Here is a 16,301-nt window from a genome sequence, read left to right as displayed (position 1 = left end):
TAGATTTTTTATTTCAGTTTCTTGGTTTTCTCCCACCCCTACTGGCTACTACCACACTAGAATTAGATAAGTGCATGTGCTTTATATCTATATGTCGTGCTTTATATCTATATGTCGTGCTTTATATCTATATGTCGTGCCATACTCCTCTAACAATATAACACTAGTCTGATTGGCGGGCGTACACCGCGCCCTTTGTTGTTTTGCTGTGTAGAGCACGACAAAAGAAGACTAAAAAATTAAGTTCACAAATTTTGTACATTTCAATATTTAATTTATAAAATTATTAATGTTAAACACATTAAATTAATTATAGAGAAAACAATAGTACTTTTATGCATGCACATAGTTTTAACATGTAGGTGAAAGTAATACTAACCTAAAAAAAATTGTTTCATATTTTTTTTGAGTTTTAGATATTTTTCTTTGCATTGTAGATTTTTTTTCAGTTGATTTATTAATGTAACTAATATTTATTTTGACATTTTTCTAAAATTTTTGGAAAAAAAATTACATATATGTATATATATACGTGTATATATATATATACATGTATACCTATATGTATGTATGTATATACATACATACATATATACATATATACACATATATATATATACACACACATATGGGCCTACTGCTACAGTAGCAAGGCCCCTGAGAGGCCTCTAACTCTTCCACGGTTAGGATATAGTATTGATATTGATGCATATAGTTTTTTTTTCCAAATATATATAATTTATTTTATTCTTTAAAAAAGTGTTTAAATTGTGACCATCGATTTGTACACCGCAGAAGAGCACGACATTGTGTATGGCATTGATACAACTGCCCCCAGCCACTGGTGCTACACCATCACCTCACAAAAGAATGATAGCATATTACTACTGGTTTATATTCAGCCGCACATAAAAAATCAAGATAGTAATAACCGACAATGATAATGATTAACTCTACCGGTTAGTAATACGAATCGATAGTCTAGTGATACATCACTGCCGGTTCGTATTACTAACCGGCAGTGATATTAGCTCATTAAAAAACATGCAAACAATAACCGACAGTAATAATAACTATCACTACTGGTCAGATTTACGAGCCAACAGTGATCCTCAAAATACATACGTCTTCACGCGCGCGACTGCTAGGCTTCACATGCGCAACTTTAAATGTTAGCGATCCTTGCTCCCTCTTCACTCTGCTCTCTCTCTCTCTCTCTCTCTCTCTCTCTCTCTCTCTCTCTCTCTCTCTCTCTCTCTCTCCCACACCTGTGTAATCGTCCGAGGAGGAGGCATCGCCCACCTCGTCCGATTATAGCATTTTGCCGCCAGAATCCCCCTTGTCGGATGACGAGGTGTGGGATGAGTTCATCGACGAGCCGTCGAGGGCCAAGAAGGCCCAGACGAGCTCGTCGGAGGAGGATGATAAGGAGGAAAATGATGGCGACAACAACGACGGTGGCGGCGACGATGGTGGCGACAATGACAAGGATGAGATCGCAAACTTCCATTTATGGGTCGAGTTCGAACTCGAGCACGAATACTAGCTAGCTAGTTAGCTAGGTTAGACAACACACGCGTTAAGGTTTTCGTGTGTGTTAGGGTTTTGCGTTGTCGTCTATATGATGGCATCTTTTGCTGTAATTAATATAAACAATATTAATATGATCATTAGTAATACTAATCTCCTTTAAATTAATACATGAATGTTTACTTTTTTATTTTTTTCCTGGATTGAGTATCACTACTAGTTCGTAGATAGAACCGGCAGTGATAACCATACAAATCAATCGGAATGAGATCAAGAACCGACACTGATATGTACAATCACTACCGGTTCTAGAACCGGCAATGATAATCCTAGATTATCACTATCGCTTATTCACTGCTGGAGTCGACTATAACTTTTTATTTAATTGTGTCCGCTAAGATTCAAACTCGAGGCATCTGACTCTGATACCATATGTAGAATCGAAAGGATTTTTCTACACCTAAAAGCTAGCCAATGAGGTGAGGAGCTCATCGTACACTTACACTAACAGTCCCTCTAGCCATGCCCAACCGGCACACACGGTGTATCAGGCATTCACACGTACTTATGTCCATCAGGTCAAAGATTGTGTCCCAAATTCTGTATATTAACACACTTGTTGAGATTTGAGAATTGCTTGAATTGTTTTTCTGAAAGTCTTTTAAATTCCAACTTGTGATTGCTGAATGATTCTTCATTCATGACGGGTTGATAACTGCCAATTGGAATTATGATTTGTGAGGCACGAGTTCTTAATGGCTATTCCTATGTACTTCAATTTGATAATATTTTGGCCTGCTTCGTTTCAAAAAATATATTTATATATAATTTGGCCTACCCTGACACATCAATTGATCTCGTTCTGGCTACTAGTCTTATTGTTGCTAAACACGCGGTAACAGCTACGTCCTGCCTCATACTATGTGCTAATCCCATTGTTTATAGCCCCACAGGGGTAGATTATTAACACGCTGTTCGCATGGTTACCAAAAAGAGGAGCAAAGAGCATCCGATTGACGATATTATGTCATAAATTAACTCTTCAAAATATCATACAGAAAAATGCTGGAAAAAATGGCTCGAGGAAGAGATAACATGGGGCCAAAGGCCAAGTGGCATATTCCAGGCATAGAACCTCCTAAATCCTAATAGATGAGATCAAAACTCCGATGACAGCTGACGTTACCTTCGTCGCTGCAGCAGTTGACGTTACTGACTAGAGAAGGGTCACATCACATGAACATTGTTTAAGCTCATGATTGGGAATAGGATTTGGCAGGAGCCGTACTTCTTTTTCGTTCTTTCTTCTTTTCCTGATGAACCAAAAGATCTGAAACTGAATTTCATGGAGCAATCGGACATTCAAATAGCTTCCTTTCACAGAGATGACTCTGGAGGAACTTGACACTAGAAATTTACACTTCAAATACTGAGTATATTACCTAGATATCCAGTATAACACAGTAATCTATTACACTTTCACCTCTGTCTTTTTCACATCCAGTAAGAAGGTAATTGATGCCTAATTCACCTGGGAACCATGCATTTGATCAGTTAGCCCCATCAGGTTACATATTCCAGATCATAATGCCACTTATTATTTCACACATTTTATTAGTATAAAGGCTTTCGAGAGTCCTAGATGCAGCAACCTGCTCCTAGTAAACTAATGGTAGTCACAATAGGCTGTTTCTGCAGCCAAAAAGTAGCATTCTCCACCGAACTGACAAGTAGTAAGAGAATAGACCTTTTTTTTTTTACCTTTTTGTACTCTTGCTTTCTGAAATAACATAGCAAGATCATATAATAATTTGAACGAAAAGACATGTCTCTAGGCAATACCAAAAACCATTTATGCACTTTCTAGAATACAGAAATTGCAATTAAAAGCAGAAAATGCAGTTAAAACCAAAAACATAGAGCGGAAGAGCGGTATTTTGCAAAAACACAGAAATTGCAGTTAAAATCTATCACAGTAAACGATGAGCTCTTTTTCACCTGCTATATTCTCATTCTCTTATACCAAGCTGACTAGTACACAGACAGAGCACTTAATATCAGTTTACACTACTGGGTTTTCAGCTCCACAAAATTTGGCAAGAAATGGTATGTCCAAGAATGTGTCAGAAAAAAATATTGTGAATTTTACGTACCCAAAGCTATGTTCCTTCCTATCTGTGGTAAAAACAACAACATGCTATGTAATACATGCCAAGATGTTTCGCAGGGCAGAAATGTATTATGTGACAAAGTAGCCAGCAAGTTTTTTCTTCAGCTTCTATCTCTCTCGAACTCTCTTCGTATAATCTCTAGCAACATCTCATTCCATGTATCTACTGGTCCTGGCATGCACCAATGCAGACAATCCTGAGGTGGAGGCTTTCCATCTGGCCCTCTTTGTGTCTTCTTGTTTGGGTCAGGACTTCTATATGGACCAGGATGCCCATCAGCCCTGAAGGCAAAGGGTTCGGTTATGTCCATCAATTTCAACCTGGAACCGTGTTTCCCTGCATTCTTCACTGCCTCCCTGAAGCCTGTAACCTGCTTTCCATGCATCACGTCGGTAAAACCATTCCTCACCACCTCATCCAATGGCTTGACCTTTCCAGTGCATGATCCACCAGTGTTCCATGCTCCACCTTCATAATGATCTGGTGACCACGAGCGCACAATAGCTAGACCTGTGAAATTTGGGTTGGTCGCAACAGCAGTCAGGCATGTCTCAACAGAGACACCAAAAGCATCAACGTTGTTGATCTGCATCTTTCCTGCTTGACGAGGCCACCAAAGCTGCCCTCCGACAACATTCCCATTCTGGATATAGGCTGATCGTTTGGCAAACCAGTGGCCAGAGGAGAGGACAAGTACATCAAATCTTGGGAGAAACTCCATGAAGGTCTCATCAGGGATATCCAGAAAAACCTTATCAAGACCCTTAGGAGCAATCCCCACCGCTTCAGTTGACCTGTGCACTAACCAAGAAGACCAGACACGAGCTATAGTTGTTGAAGTTGACTTGAAGAGCCACTTATGCATCCTTTTGTTGCCACGGTTTTGTGGGACGTCTACCTATAAAAGTGCTCAGTATAGAGATGACTATGTTCAACACGATGAGAAAAGAAAAGCGACTAACCTTAGTAATAGTCTACCAAACTCCTAGAAGAATTTCTGAAATATGAGCCTCATATGCTGACGAAGTACACACTTTGAAGCAATTCTAAGACATAGAGCTTCCTATCCATAGGAGTATGCAAGGAAGGATCCAATTACTTTGTGTTCTTTTGCTCATCAGTAATAGTTCTTCAGCTTTGATAAGATTTTCATGTAAAGCTTATCTTACAATTTTATCCCGAATTCTTCCACATTCCATGGGAAAACAAAGAACCGACTACAATATCTAAACTCTAAACCAGGGTTTCAAAAGACTTAGACTTCTACTAAAGATGACAGAGTTATTTCCTATCTGTTTGGTAGCGGACAACAATAACACCTTATTTGGTTCAGCACTAGCCAAGACTTGGGGAGGGCGGTCAACTTGGCTGTAAATCTACCAAAAACTGGGTGGTTTTTACCAAGTTACAGAGAAACTGTGTGGAGCCAGTGCTTATTTTATTTTTAAACGCAAAATTCCAAATAATGTTGTTATGGGCAAGCATCGAAAATAAAAAAAGTCAAAATAATAATAAAATACAATGGCTCATCCGTAACTCCAGAACAAACCCTGACTCAGGGTAAATTATCAGTAGAAACGACTAGGATTTTGTACTTATATATCAATTTTCATAGGGAAAACATATAGGTCAGTAAAGCTAGTCACAAACAGTATTTGACAGGTTATGGTTATCTTGAATTATATAATGCAAATGTAAGATCATGAACAGCATCAGCAGGTATCTCACCTGCCACAGAATGCAAAGGAGGGACTCCATCTGATTCCGAGCAACTGAATCCCCAACAAAAGCAAGTGTCTTGCCTCTCATCAACTCCAAGAACTTCCATGCATCAAAGCGCGGGAGGGTGCACTGTTCAGGTTTCCATCTCCAATTCTCATAGTCCTTATCCGGTCGTCCATTTCCCTGGCAATTCTGCATCTGTGTAATGATAGGGCAAGAGTTGTTTGTGTATAGTGGCCCAGAAGAATCAAGAAACCATTCCCCATGGTATAGATCACAGGTACCTGTACAATCACAGCGTGGAAGGAGGATCAATTTCTGCTATCCCATTCACTCCTATATGATGATAAATTTAACAAATTACTACGGTACAATGACAAATAGCATCCCATTTCATGTTAGTAAAATACTTTACAGAAATCTCAAGGAAATGAACTAGCAATTCACCTTGCTCAGCGCTTTGAAACCCATTTGCTGAATCATCATCAGTTTTCGCCGTGGCATCACCGATAGCAACCGGATCCGGCGCTTTGCTGTCAGTTGTTCCTGTAGGCACAGACCGTTCGCTAGAATTCACGTCACCACCCTGACCATTCTGCTCCACCAAGGGTTCCTGGCCACCCTGCAACACTTCCCCGTGTAATGGGGCATCAATTGCAGCATCGTTCTTGCCCCCATCAGCATGCTGAACCGAAGACGGCAGCTTCCCCAGGCCATTAGCAAGGACAGGGAGGTAATCGTACAGCGACGTCCGAGGCAGGGACGAGGCCACCGAGAGCGATATCACGGCGAGGGTCAGCACCAGCGACACCACCGACACGACGACGGTGATGAGCCACCGCCGGATTCCGGCAGCCCCAGCCGCGGCCTTCCTCCCCGGCAAGCTCATGGGCATGGCCGCTCCGAGATTAATCCTTCCATCTGAACGGCATCTACGCGCGACGAAACTTAGATCCAACAAAAGAAAGCAGTAGCGATGGATACCAACGAAGGAGAAAAGGCATACCAGCGTGGAATTTGGGGAGGGGATCGGATTCGGGCGGGGAAGTGGGAGCGGCGGTGCTCGTGGTCGGAGCCTGCAGGAGGAAGCGACGAGCGAGAGAGAGAGAGAGAGAGAGAGGTGTGGAAGGGGAAGGTGGTTAACTTTGATGAGGTTAATTAAAGTAAGTTTTCAGTGGTAAACACTCTACTTTGGCACAGAAGATGGAATCTGGTTCAGATTACATTATAGTTGTTGCAGTACTATTTATTTCAGAATGGTCTTCTTCTATTGTTAGTACATCAGATTGCAAGGGCTATATTATGAGCCCGTGGCTAGTCGAATAGATACAAAGCACATGTTTAGGTCATCTCCAGCAGCTACCTTAAATTTTCATCCTCTAAAACACTATTACAGCATCCCATATCACTATTACAGTATCCCTTATTTTTTCATCTCCAACAGCTACCCTATTTTCTACCTTCTACTCCTCTTTTTCTCTCTCCGAACCCGCTGTCAGCCTCTGTAAACAGTAGGTCATCTCCAGCAGCTACCTTAAATTTTCATCCTCTAAAACACTATTACAGCATCCCATATCACTATTACAGCATCCCTTATTTTTTCATCTCCAACAGCTACCCTATTTTCTACCTTCTACTCCTCTTTTTCTCTCTCCGGACCCGCTGTCAGCCTCTGTAAACAGCACCGCTACAGTGTGCTACAGTGTTGCTACAGTAACAGGCATTGTTTTCTCCCTCCGGGCCCACTGGCAGTCTCTTTTTAGCACTGTCGCTACAGTACTGCTACAGCTGTGCTACAGTGTTGCGGGTGCTACAGTAGCTCCGCAAATTTGCAGTCCCAATTTCTCTCTCCGCATACTGTAGCAACACTGTAGCGTACTGTAGCACCGGATAACGATTCTGCTGGACTTGCTACAGTACATGAACAGTGCACCGCAAAATCACTGTAGCGCCCGAATCTGCAAATTTACCACCTCTGCTGGAGATGGCCTTATGCGCTTTGTGTCTAATGGAGTAATGATCATCGAGTCCCACTAACTAAATGCTAAAGTAATATCCATATTTTCCTTTTGATATATGATCCCACACTTTAGCATTAAGCATTATCTTAACAAAAACTTTGAGAGAATTCTTCGTATGTCATTGGAAATTATACTCAACCCATATATATTATAAAAAAGTTCATTTTCCTCTGTTACCACTGGTTTAATTTTCTCTTCATTTCCATACCACTTATGTTACATCTGTTAAAAATTATCACCATTAAAACCATGATCATGTTAGCTTTTCATTATAAGTCTTTTTACCCCTCTATTGACTATACTAGACCTTGACCACACCCCTTAACCCGGCTGCCACCCCTATAACCCTATCCACATTGCACTTAACTCAATAGAACCCTAGATCAACCCAAACCTAGTTCATTTCTAAATTGATCTCATCCCTAAAATCATCCAAGTGAGAGAGGAGGAGCCGGCGGTGACAACACTAGGAGGAGGGGTGTTGTACCTAGGAGCAATCTAGGGTAGGGTGTGCAACATCTGGGAGTAACCTTCGGTGTGCGCTTTACTTGGTAGTGGAGGGCGGTGCGTGCGGCACCTGGGAGCAAAGTTCGCTACTAGCAACACCTAGGACTGGTGATCGGCGTGAGCAGCACCTGCGATTGTTGGTCGGTGCAGCCAAACCTAGAAATAGAGGGACGATGCAGGCGGCATCTAAGAGTAAAGGTAGCACACTAGGGCCGACATGAGCAGAGAAAGGAGAGGCATGCACAGGCTTTGACGATGACGAAGTGGGTGGATGGCTCGAAGCAACCAAGCTAGCAAATTGGAGGAATGGTAGCGTCGGGTCCAAGCCCTGGCCGTTCTTGCCTTCCTGCAGGGTTTGGAATCCTTGTTCTCTCTTCTCCTCATTTTATTGTTCTTTAAGGTTGTTGTATGCCGTCGATCATCCACATTATTCCTTTTTGTTAAATGTAACTAAGGCCCCGTTTGGTTGCAAGAAACGTTTCAGATTCTCTGTTGATTCTCTAGAATCCCTGCCAAACGCATCAAAACGTGAAACGTTTCACCTTGAATCACCTGAAACGTTTCTCATTTTTAACACTACGAGGAGAATCACTCAAAATGGTGTTTCACCCATTTCGAGAATCACTCAGATCATTTTTCTTCAAGAATCCGAATCCAGAATCCCTGCCAAACATTTTCAGAAAATTGAGGGTGATTCACCAGAGAAATATTTCCAGAAAGAATCTGAAACCGAAACGTTTCTAGGAGAATCTGAAGTCCTGTCAAACAAGCCCTAAGCTTCCAATATTGTTTCAGCGTTTACATCCAACATGCAGGGAAAAAATTGGAGCAGCTTCTGAATGATAATAGGAACTTTACATTTCTTACACATATCAAGAAAAAAGACAATCTAATCTTGCTCAAATTTACATCACGCTAACGTCTTTCACAGGCAGTGTTCTGCAGCAGGCTAGTAATCACCCTCCGTGGGTAGTACTGTACACTGAGACAGAGAAAATTTCCAACCAAGGTTCATGCATGATGGCTGGCATGATATTACAATAACCATCAGATTGATGATCGCATCTCTAGCTAAACCGAAGTCCATTTCAAGCCTGCAACCAATGCCATCATATTCATATCAACTAGGCGCATTCCACAAGTTATGCCTTCGCATTCCAGAGCTGACTACGTTCCCCTCTTCTAGCGCCAAGCGTGACGATGACTCCTGCACCATTTCATTGCATAAATAGTTGTCAGAACTGCATATTATGCACCGCAATGTCGAAAACGGCATCAGACTGCTACTCTGGTACCTAGCGTTGAAGGAACAAGATAGAGCAGAGCTGGTTGGCCACTCTTCATTAGGTACAGGCCAAGATATGTGCATGACAAGCCTGCATTGGCATAACATTGTTGGTGTAAGCATCATTGTTCTTCTGCGACTGCAACTCAGAAACTCACTACTAGATACCAAAGGCGTAGCCGATCATTAGGCAGAGGAAATAACCGTCAGTCAAGTCCTTGACGTGAGATCTGTCATATCTGCAACTCAAGTGCAGTTAGTAAATTTCAGGAGAAGAAACAACTGATAACTAGTCGATTGTTCTTAACTGAAATTGCAGATGGATTCAGAGTCCAGTTCAGTTCTTTACCTGAAACTGAAAGCAACAAGCAGTCCTGGGAAAAGAATGTCCCCAAATCCAATCATGTCATAGCCATTCCATGAATCGAACTCCTTTGGCATCTTCAGTACCATGGGAAGGCTCGGCCCATCATCGCTACCACGAGCAACCTGAACGGTATTTTGTTTAGACTACGGTTAGAACATGATATTTACCCTTTGTAGAAAAAAAGAACTTACTGTGATCATGACGCTTTTCTTGAATATGAGGGGTGATATGAACACCCAGAATATGTCATACAAAAAAGCACTGACAAGGAGAGCCGATGCAACCTGAAAATGACAAGCTCGTCAGAGAGGTAGACAAGGTGGATGAAGTATTAAACCAGATCATGTCCATAACGACCCTACTTTTATATTCGGCATATGGACCACTTGCAATACAAGAATCATCATGCAGATGCCCTGAACAAGAAGAATCATATATGTCAGTGAGCACAAACAACTGATGAGCAAAATACCACATAATCTTGTGACTAGAGCACACTGCACTTAGAACACAAGCACATCATCTTACCATGAAGTTCTGACCAACCCAAGCAAACGGTGAACTCTGGTGTGTAGTCCAGTAAACGACGATGATCAGGGCTAACGGCAAGATGACCAGTGTCACCACCGTCACATTCCCTATGGCATGAAGCTTCACTTTCGCATCGCGACACCGGTCACATACTCTGTGCACATCATCTCAATTCCGTTAAAGTTAGTACCATCCAGATCAGTGGTGCAACAATGCAAAAGTTTTGGTGTCAGTGGTCGCACCTTAGAACGAGAGTTGAGGCAACATAGTGCATTCCCTGAAAATAGACGAGCCATCAGAAATAACTTAAAGTGATTAAGGGCATTAGCTTCATTGATCAACTGAAGAAAGTTGCTTCAGATTTGGTACGTACCTGGAGACCACCGAGGCAGAACAGGAAAACCAACATCCATGCAGACCAGCTGGACTTGAAGTAGAAGAGGAACAGCAGCACAAGCGACGACGTGACGATGAACACTAGCGCGGTTTTAGTTTTCAGCTCCACGATTTCCGATTCGGGATCTTCCTCTCCACCCAGTGAAGGAGCGTTCTTAGTAGGCTAGAACAAAGAAGACAATCGCCTAAAGTCGTCACATTGTAAATGTGCCCATTCATCTCAATGGAAATGCTCAAATGCAGATGATATGATCATGGACTTCGTTGATTAGAGTCGCCCTTGTATTTATCTTTTCAAAGAAAAGATTTGCAAAACGAGACTCTACCCAACATTGGCCACAAATTTGCGCGAAATTTGTGCACACACCTCTTCTCCGACGACGACGACAGTCCACACAGAGGCAGGCCACTGTGCCGACGGCCATCATCCAGAGGAAAGGTATGGCGCCATCGAAGGACGGCTTCTCCGGCGTGTACATGAGAATGTCCACTGAAAATTACAAGCGACCTCCACAAATTAGTTATCATAATCATGGCGCACAAACACAGGAGAAAGAAATGCAGCTGGCTAGATCTGACCCTTTGCCCCGTCCTCGATGGCTGACAGAATCTTGAAGCCCGCGGAGTGCGATACCATGACCACCGGGATGGAGATGTCGGGAGGCGGGTCGTTATCCGTGCAGACCATCTTCTCCAGATCTACAGAAACAACTTGTTCCGATTAGTTCCGTTTACCATGCACGTTTTGCTACGAGAGTCTGCGTATATATGCAATGGCCGGTGGGAATGCTGACTGCACAGCATGACAGACCATCGGCATCGTTGATAAGGAGCAACGCCGCGGCCCCGCCGGACTCCGCCGTCTTCGCCCTTCTCGAGGAACGTGCACTGCCCGCCCTCGGCCACGGCTACGGAGTTGGCGAGCTGGTCGGACGACTTGGCGCAGCTGCTCCTGGGGCTGGGCACGGCGGCGTGCTGCTTCTGGCTGTCGGACGCGGTGTACGGCAGGATCGCGCCGAACCTCGCGGTGATCCCGGTCAGGCTGCTCCGCTCGTCGCCGTCCGCCCAGTACATCACTTTCACCTGCGCGCGCGAATCAGCGGATTTCTTTATTCGTGTTCGTGACATCAATGCATAGCCACGCACGGGCCACGGCACGACACCAGTGTCCACGTCCATACACACAGACCTTTTGGAAGGTGTTGTCGCAGCCGGGGAACCTGGGCGAGGTGCCGTCCTCGAACTCAGAATCGGCGCCGGCCGAGGCCAGCGCCCGGCACGCCAGGAAGAGGACGGAGAGGAGGGCGACGCGGCCGCGGGGAGGGGAGGTGGAGATCGCCATGCCGTGTCGGCTTTTGCCGCGCGCGGGAACCGAAGCCGTCGTACGCACGCCCGTTCCCTGCGAGGCTGCGACAATCAGCTGCATGCATCGCCGCATGCGCCGTGCGTGCAGGACTGCAGGTTACGTGCCCTATAACTGAGGGTGGCTGTGGTTCTCCCGAGACCGGTGTTCTCGGGCTTCGTCGTGAACCCGCATGGGAAATTTTTCTTCTTGTTGTTGCTGTTGCTCTGGAGGAGCTAAGCTAACTGCTTACGTGTCTAAGAGGATTTTTTAAAATAAAAATTTTGCAAATATATGCGTCTATTTTAAAATTATAAAAAATTATGTGGTGTATATGATGATATCATCTAGCTTAAAAAAAAATCAAATCAGTCGGTTTCGAGTTGGAACTCGCCATGCCTGATCGTCTCGCCGTCGCCCTGTCCACGCTCCTCTCCCGCCTCTGCGCGTGCAGGTCCGCCTCCCACGCGCTCCAGTGCCACTCCTTCCTCCTCACCTCCGGCCACCTCGCCGCCTCCCCGATCCGCCTCTCCAATCTCCTTCTCCTCGCCCTCGCGTCCGTCCCCACCCACACCGACGGAGCCCGCCGCCCGCTACCCGTTCCCCTGGAACACCCTCATCCGCGCCCACGCCCCCGGGAGCCCCCGCAGGGCGCTTCTCTACTTGGTGCGCATTCACCGGCGAGGAGTGGCGCCCGACGCCTACACGTTTCCCTCCGCGTTCAAGGCCTGCGGCTGCGCGCCCGGTTGTAGGGTCGGGCTACTGCTGCACGCCGAGGCCGTGAGGAGGGGGCTGGATGGAGACCTGTTCACGGCGAACGCGCTCATCAGCTCCTACTGTAGGATCCGGGACTGCTGTTCGGGGAGGAAGATGTTCGATGAGGCGGGCGGCGGCGCGCGGGACTTCGTTTCCTGGAACTCCATGGTCGCGGGGTACGTCGGGTGTGGGGAGGTGGAGGTCGCACAGGATATGTTTGACGAAATGCCACAGAGGGACGCGTTCTCCTGGGCTACCATGATCGACGGGTATGGGAAGCAAGCTGGTGGCGTGGACCATGCACGCGGGCTGTTTGATCAAATGCCTTCGAGGGATTTGGTGTGCTGGAACTCGATGATTGATGGTTATGCCAGGCACGGAAGGATGGATGAGGCGAGAGTGCTCTTCGAGGAAATGCCGGAGCGGAACGTGATCTCCTAGAGCGTTGTTATTGATGGGTATGTCAGGTGTGGGGAGGCGAAAGAGGCTTTGGAGTATTTTCAGAGTATGCTTAGGTGTGGTGTAAGGCCTGATAGGATCGCTGCAGTTGGGGCTGTCACGGCTTGTGCTCAGCTAGGCGCTCTGGATCAAGGCAGATGGTTGCACTTGTACTTGGAGAAGAAGGAGGTTTTATTCGATGTTGTGGTGCAGACAGCTCTGATAGATATGTACATGAAGTGTGGGCGCTTGGATCTTTCCATGTTGATCTTTGAAAGCATGGTCGAGAAGAGTGTGGTCACCTGGAATGTGATGATCGTTGGACTTGGAACTCATGGTTACGGTCTGGATGCTGTCATGCTTTTACATCGAATGGAGGCTGAAAGAGCACCCATGAATGATCTAAGTGTACTTGCCGTGCTGACTGCTTGCACGCATGCTGGGTTGGTCTCCAAGGATTTCACCGAATGAGGGAGGATTTCGGGATAGATCCCAAGGTAGAACATTATGGTGCATTGGTTGATCTCCTTGGCCGTGCTGGACGTTTGGAGCAGGCTAGGCATGCTATAGAGATGATGCCATTGGAACCAACTCCAGAATTGTGGGGATCTCTTCTTGCTTCCTGCCGAAGCCATAGGTGTGTCAAGCTGGCTGAGTTATCAGTCGAGCGTCTTGCAAGTCTTGGAGCTGATGATACTGGAGTCTATGTTCTTCTGTCAAATATCTATGCCAATGAAGGAATGTGGGATGATGTTTTGAGGATTAGGAGATTGATGAGTGTTGAAGGGATGGAAAAAGATATTGGACAGAGTGTGATTGAAGTGGATGGACAAATCCATGAGTTTGTGAACGGAGATAGTTCACATCTTTGTAAGGATGCAATATACGTGATGCTGTGGAATTTTTCTAACGTGGCAGCATCTTTTTTATTATTCTTTTGTCCACCGATTTTGCTGAATCCATCATCGTGATGTCTGTTGATTTAACATGCTTGACATGAGACAGTGTAGCTTTTTTCTAGAGCGGAGAAACACTGTTGCATTGGAGGGGGCCCTTGTAAACTCTTTAACATTTCGTAAAGATTCTTCTGAAGCTGCTCGGCATGATGAATATTTTACAAATGTGAGCTTCCATATTTGAGTTCATTTATGATATTGCCCACCCTCCTTGGTTTCAGAAACACGAAGTTTTGCTTGGAACTCAGCTTACTTCCTAAATGAATTTGAAGGTGGCAATTTGAATAAAAATTGCATCTGATGGTTCAGAGCCCTGATGGAAGCAGGCTACTTTTCAAGCTTCAATTTGCCAACCCAAGCAGGTGCCAAGTTAAACACCACTGTTTCGATTAATGTTTCCAAAACATGGAGATCTTGACTATCCATGAGTAGTCCATTTTATTAATTTTTGCTGACTTACTTGCACAGTGGTGGATACTTTAAAGTTTCAGATTCACCAGCAAAAAACGTGTGATCAAACTAAGGCGCTCTACAAAAAAAATTATCCTTCTTTTAGTCAGTTTTAAAGGGTACGATGATAACTGTTTGGACCGGCCACTTGCTGATAATGAGACTAAAACCGGTTTCAGAGTGAAATACAAGTTTGGTCCTAAAATACAAGTCTATGCACCCCTATTCCATTGTTCTTTACATCATCAGAATGAAGATAAATGAAGTTCTCCCCTAGAAAAGGTAATTGAAGTTCGGACTGAAGACTGAAGCCTTCAAGATTGTATTGCCGATCACTTCTGTCTACTTTCTACTTTTCTTTTCGTAACTATTCTGTTATTTGTTGATTCATTTATATACATTCAATGGGGGAAATGAAAATTAGCTGATCTTGTGAATTATAGCATGAACCGGTAACAATAATCAACAATGCAAACTCTTAACCTTGCTTTCTGTTGGTTCTTTGGCTTCAAATTTCAAATTAACTGCTTTCTAAACTACCAATCTGTTGTAAACATATCGTACTCACCGCCTGACCATCTACTTGACGACTGCAGGTAAACTGCACACACGGCATGACTTGTGTGATGCAACAATGCATTGTGTTGTTTAGTCAATTTAGCATGAATAAGACGTCAAGATGGTTGGTCCTCTTTGCTACCAGTATAGACATGCTCAAGTTTGGAACTTTAGATTATATTCTAACGACAATAACAATAGCACCGTCAAGATACAAAGGTGCTGCTGGACCATGGGTTCAGGGCTGTGGTCACGTGAACCTTGGTGCATGAGACTTAAGTAGGGTCCTACGCGTGCATCTTGTTCAGGCAAAACAAAACAGTACGAGATGGATCCTCCGTCTTACATCCATGTGAATCTCTCCTTAGATTCAGGACCACCTCATAGGGAGCAACTATGGCCTTTTCTTGTCTATTACTCCCTTTGATGGTAAATATAGGTCGTTTTAGCCTCCTCAATCATTCTCTAAATATAAGTCATTTTCGAACTTCTATGCATTTTTTTTCTTTTATTCTCGTCTTGTTTTTGTTTAATAAATGCTACCTCTCTCACAAATGAATGAGTTATCTTTTCCAATGCGAAATAAATAAAGGGCAATAAGGTTATTTGATCTACTTTCTTAATCTTTGTGCACAAGTCTAAAACGACTTACATTTGCAATCGGAGGGAGTATTATTTTTTGAGGAGAAAAAAGAATCATCATATTCGCTCTCAAAATCACGAAATTACCACATTACATTATAATGATCTCATTCTATCGCCAAAGAGTAATAGTGGGGTTTGGGGCCACCACATATCAGCCTTTATTCCTCTCTCCATATGCATCTCCTCTCTCGTGTCACTCTCAGAATACCACTCTATTCATACTTAGGATATCTACAAGATCCAGAAGCAAAGCTACAGTAAGAATAAGATGTAAAGTTGCTATCTTCACATGTAACCCGTCAGCATAGTGTGATTTAATTGCTTGCAGAATTCTTACCTTGAGCTTTTTACCTGGTTATGGAATTATTGATTTGAAATATGGTCTTTTGATGTGTGGGTCTACCTTACATGACTTATGGTACCTCAGTCTCCATATATAGTTCTCACTGAATTTCTTTGATGATTAACTGAATATTTATTGAACCTCTCAATATCCCAAGGCCTCCTTGCGCCTTCGTGTACATTAACACATTACAGAAACATGTCAAGGTATTTGGTAAACCACTAAAGATTTTAGTGACCTGCCCTTGTCTTCCTGCATACCTAGCAGTAGCAGAGAACAAACT

General features: G+C 44.0%; 1 protein-coding gene and 2 pseudogenes across 2 annotated transcripts; 1 reads left to right on the top strand and 2 right to left on the bottom strand.

The window, feature by feature from the left end:
• Nucleotides 1-3,504: 3,504 nt before the first annotated feature.
• LOC133927199 (protein YLS7-like) lies at nucleotides 3,505-6,587 on the bottom strand. 2 transcript variants are annotated; one of them, XM_062373555.1, is made up of 4 exons: nucleotides 6,430-6,587; nucleotides 5,871-6,355; nucleotides 5,430-5,707; nucleotides 3,505-4,599 (listed from the first exon to the last, which is right to left on the bottom strand). In XM_062373555.1, exons 2-4 carry the CDS (start codon nucleotides 6,316-6,318, stop codon nucleotides 3,802-3,804), a joined length of 1,524 nt encoding a protein of 507 aa, XP_062229539.1. In that variant the 5' UTR covers nucleotides 6,319-6,355; nucleotides 6,430-6,587; the 3' UTR covers nucleotides 3,505-3,801. The 2 variants fall into 2 exon arrangements, with proteins under 2 accessions (XP_062229539.1, XP_062229547.1); XM_062373563.1 differs by having other exon boundaries at nucleotides 5,871-6,344; nucleotides 6,430-6,577.
• Nucleotides 6,588-9,093: 2,506 nt separating this feature from the next.
• On the bottom strand, nucleotides 9,094-11,872 carry LOC133890817 (signal peptide peptidase-like 3; annotated as a pseudogene).
• Nucleotides 11,873-12,249: 377 nt separating this feature from the next.
• Nucleotides 12,250-15,064, top strand: LOC133927192 (pentatricopeptide repeat-containing protein At3g29230-like; annotated as a pseudogene).
• Nucleotides 15,065-16,301: the final 1,237 nt, after the last annotated feature.

This window comes from Phragmites australis, chromosome 1, assembly GCF_958298935.1.
Source record: "Phragmites australis chromosome 1, lpPhrAust1.1, whole genome shotgun sequence".
NCBI classification, from domain to species: domain Eukaryota; kingdom Viridiplantae; phylum Streptophyta; class Magnoliopsida; order Poales; family Poaceae; genus Phragmites; species Phragmites australis.
The sequence above is the reverse complement of the archived record's forward strand: the minus strand, read 5'-3'. Positions and strand labels throughout refer to the sequence as shown.

Bases quoted from the DNA above. Each gene is read 5' to 3' on its own strand.
- LOC133927199 (XM_062373555.1), bottom strand. From the start codon at position 6,318: ATGCCCATGAGCTTGCCGGGGAGGAAGGCCGCGGCTGGGGCTGCCGGA. The intron at 5,708-5,870 runs GTGAATTGCTAG...GTGATTGTACAG, and splicing joins GTTTCAAAGCGCTGAGCAAG to GTACCTGTGATCTATACCAT. The intron at 4,600-5,429 runs GTGAGATACCTG...GCACTTTTATAG, and splicing joins TCCTTTGCATTCTGTGGCAG to GTAGACGTCCCACAAAACCG.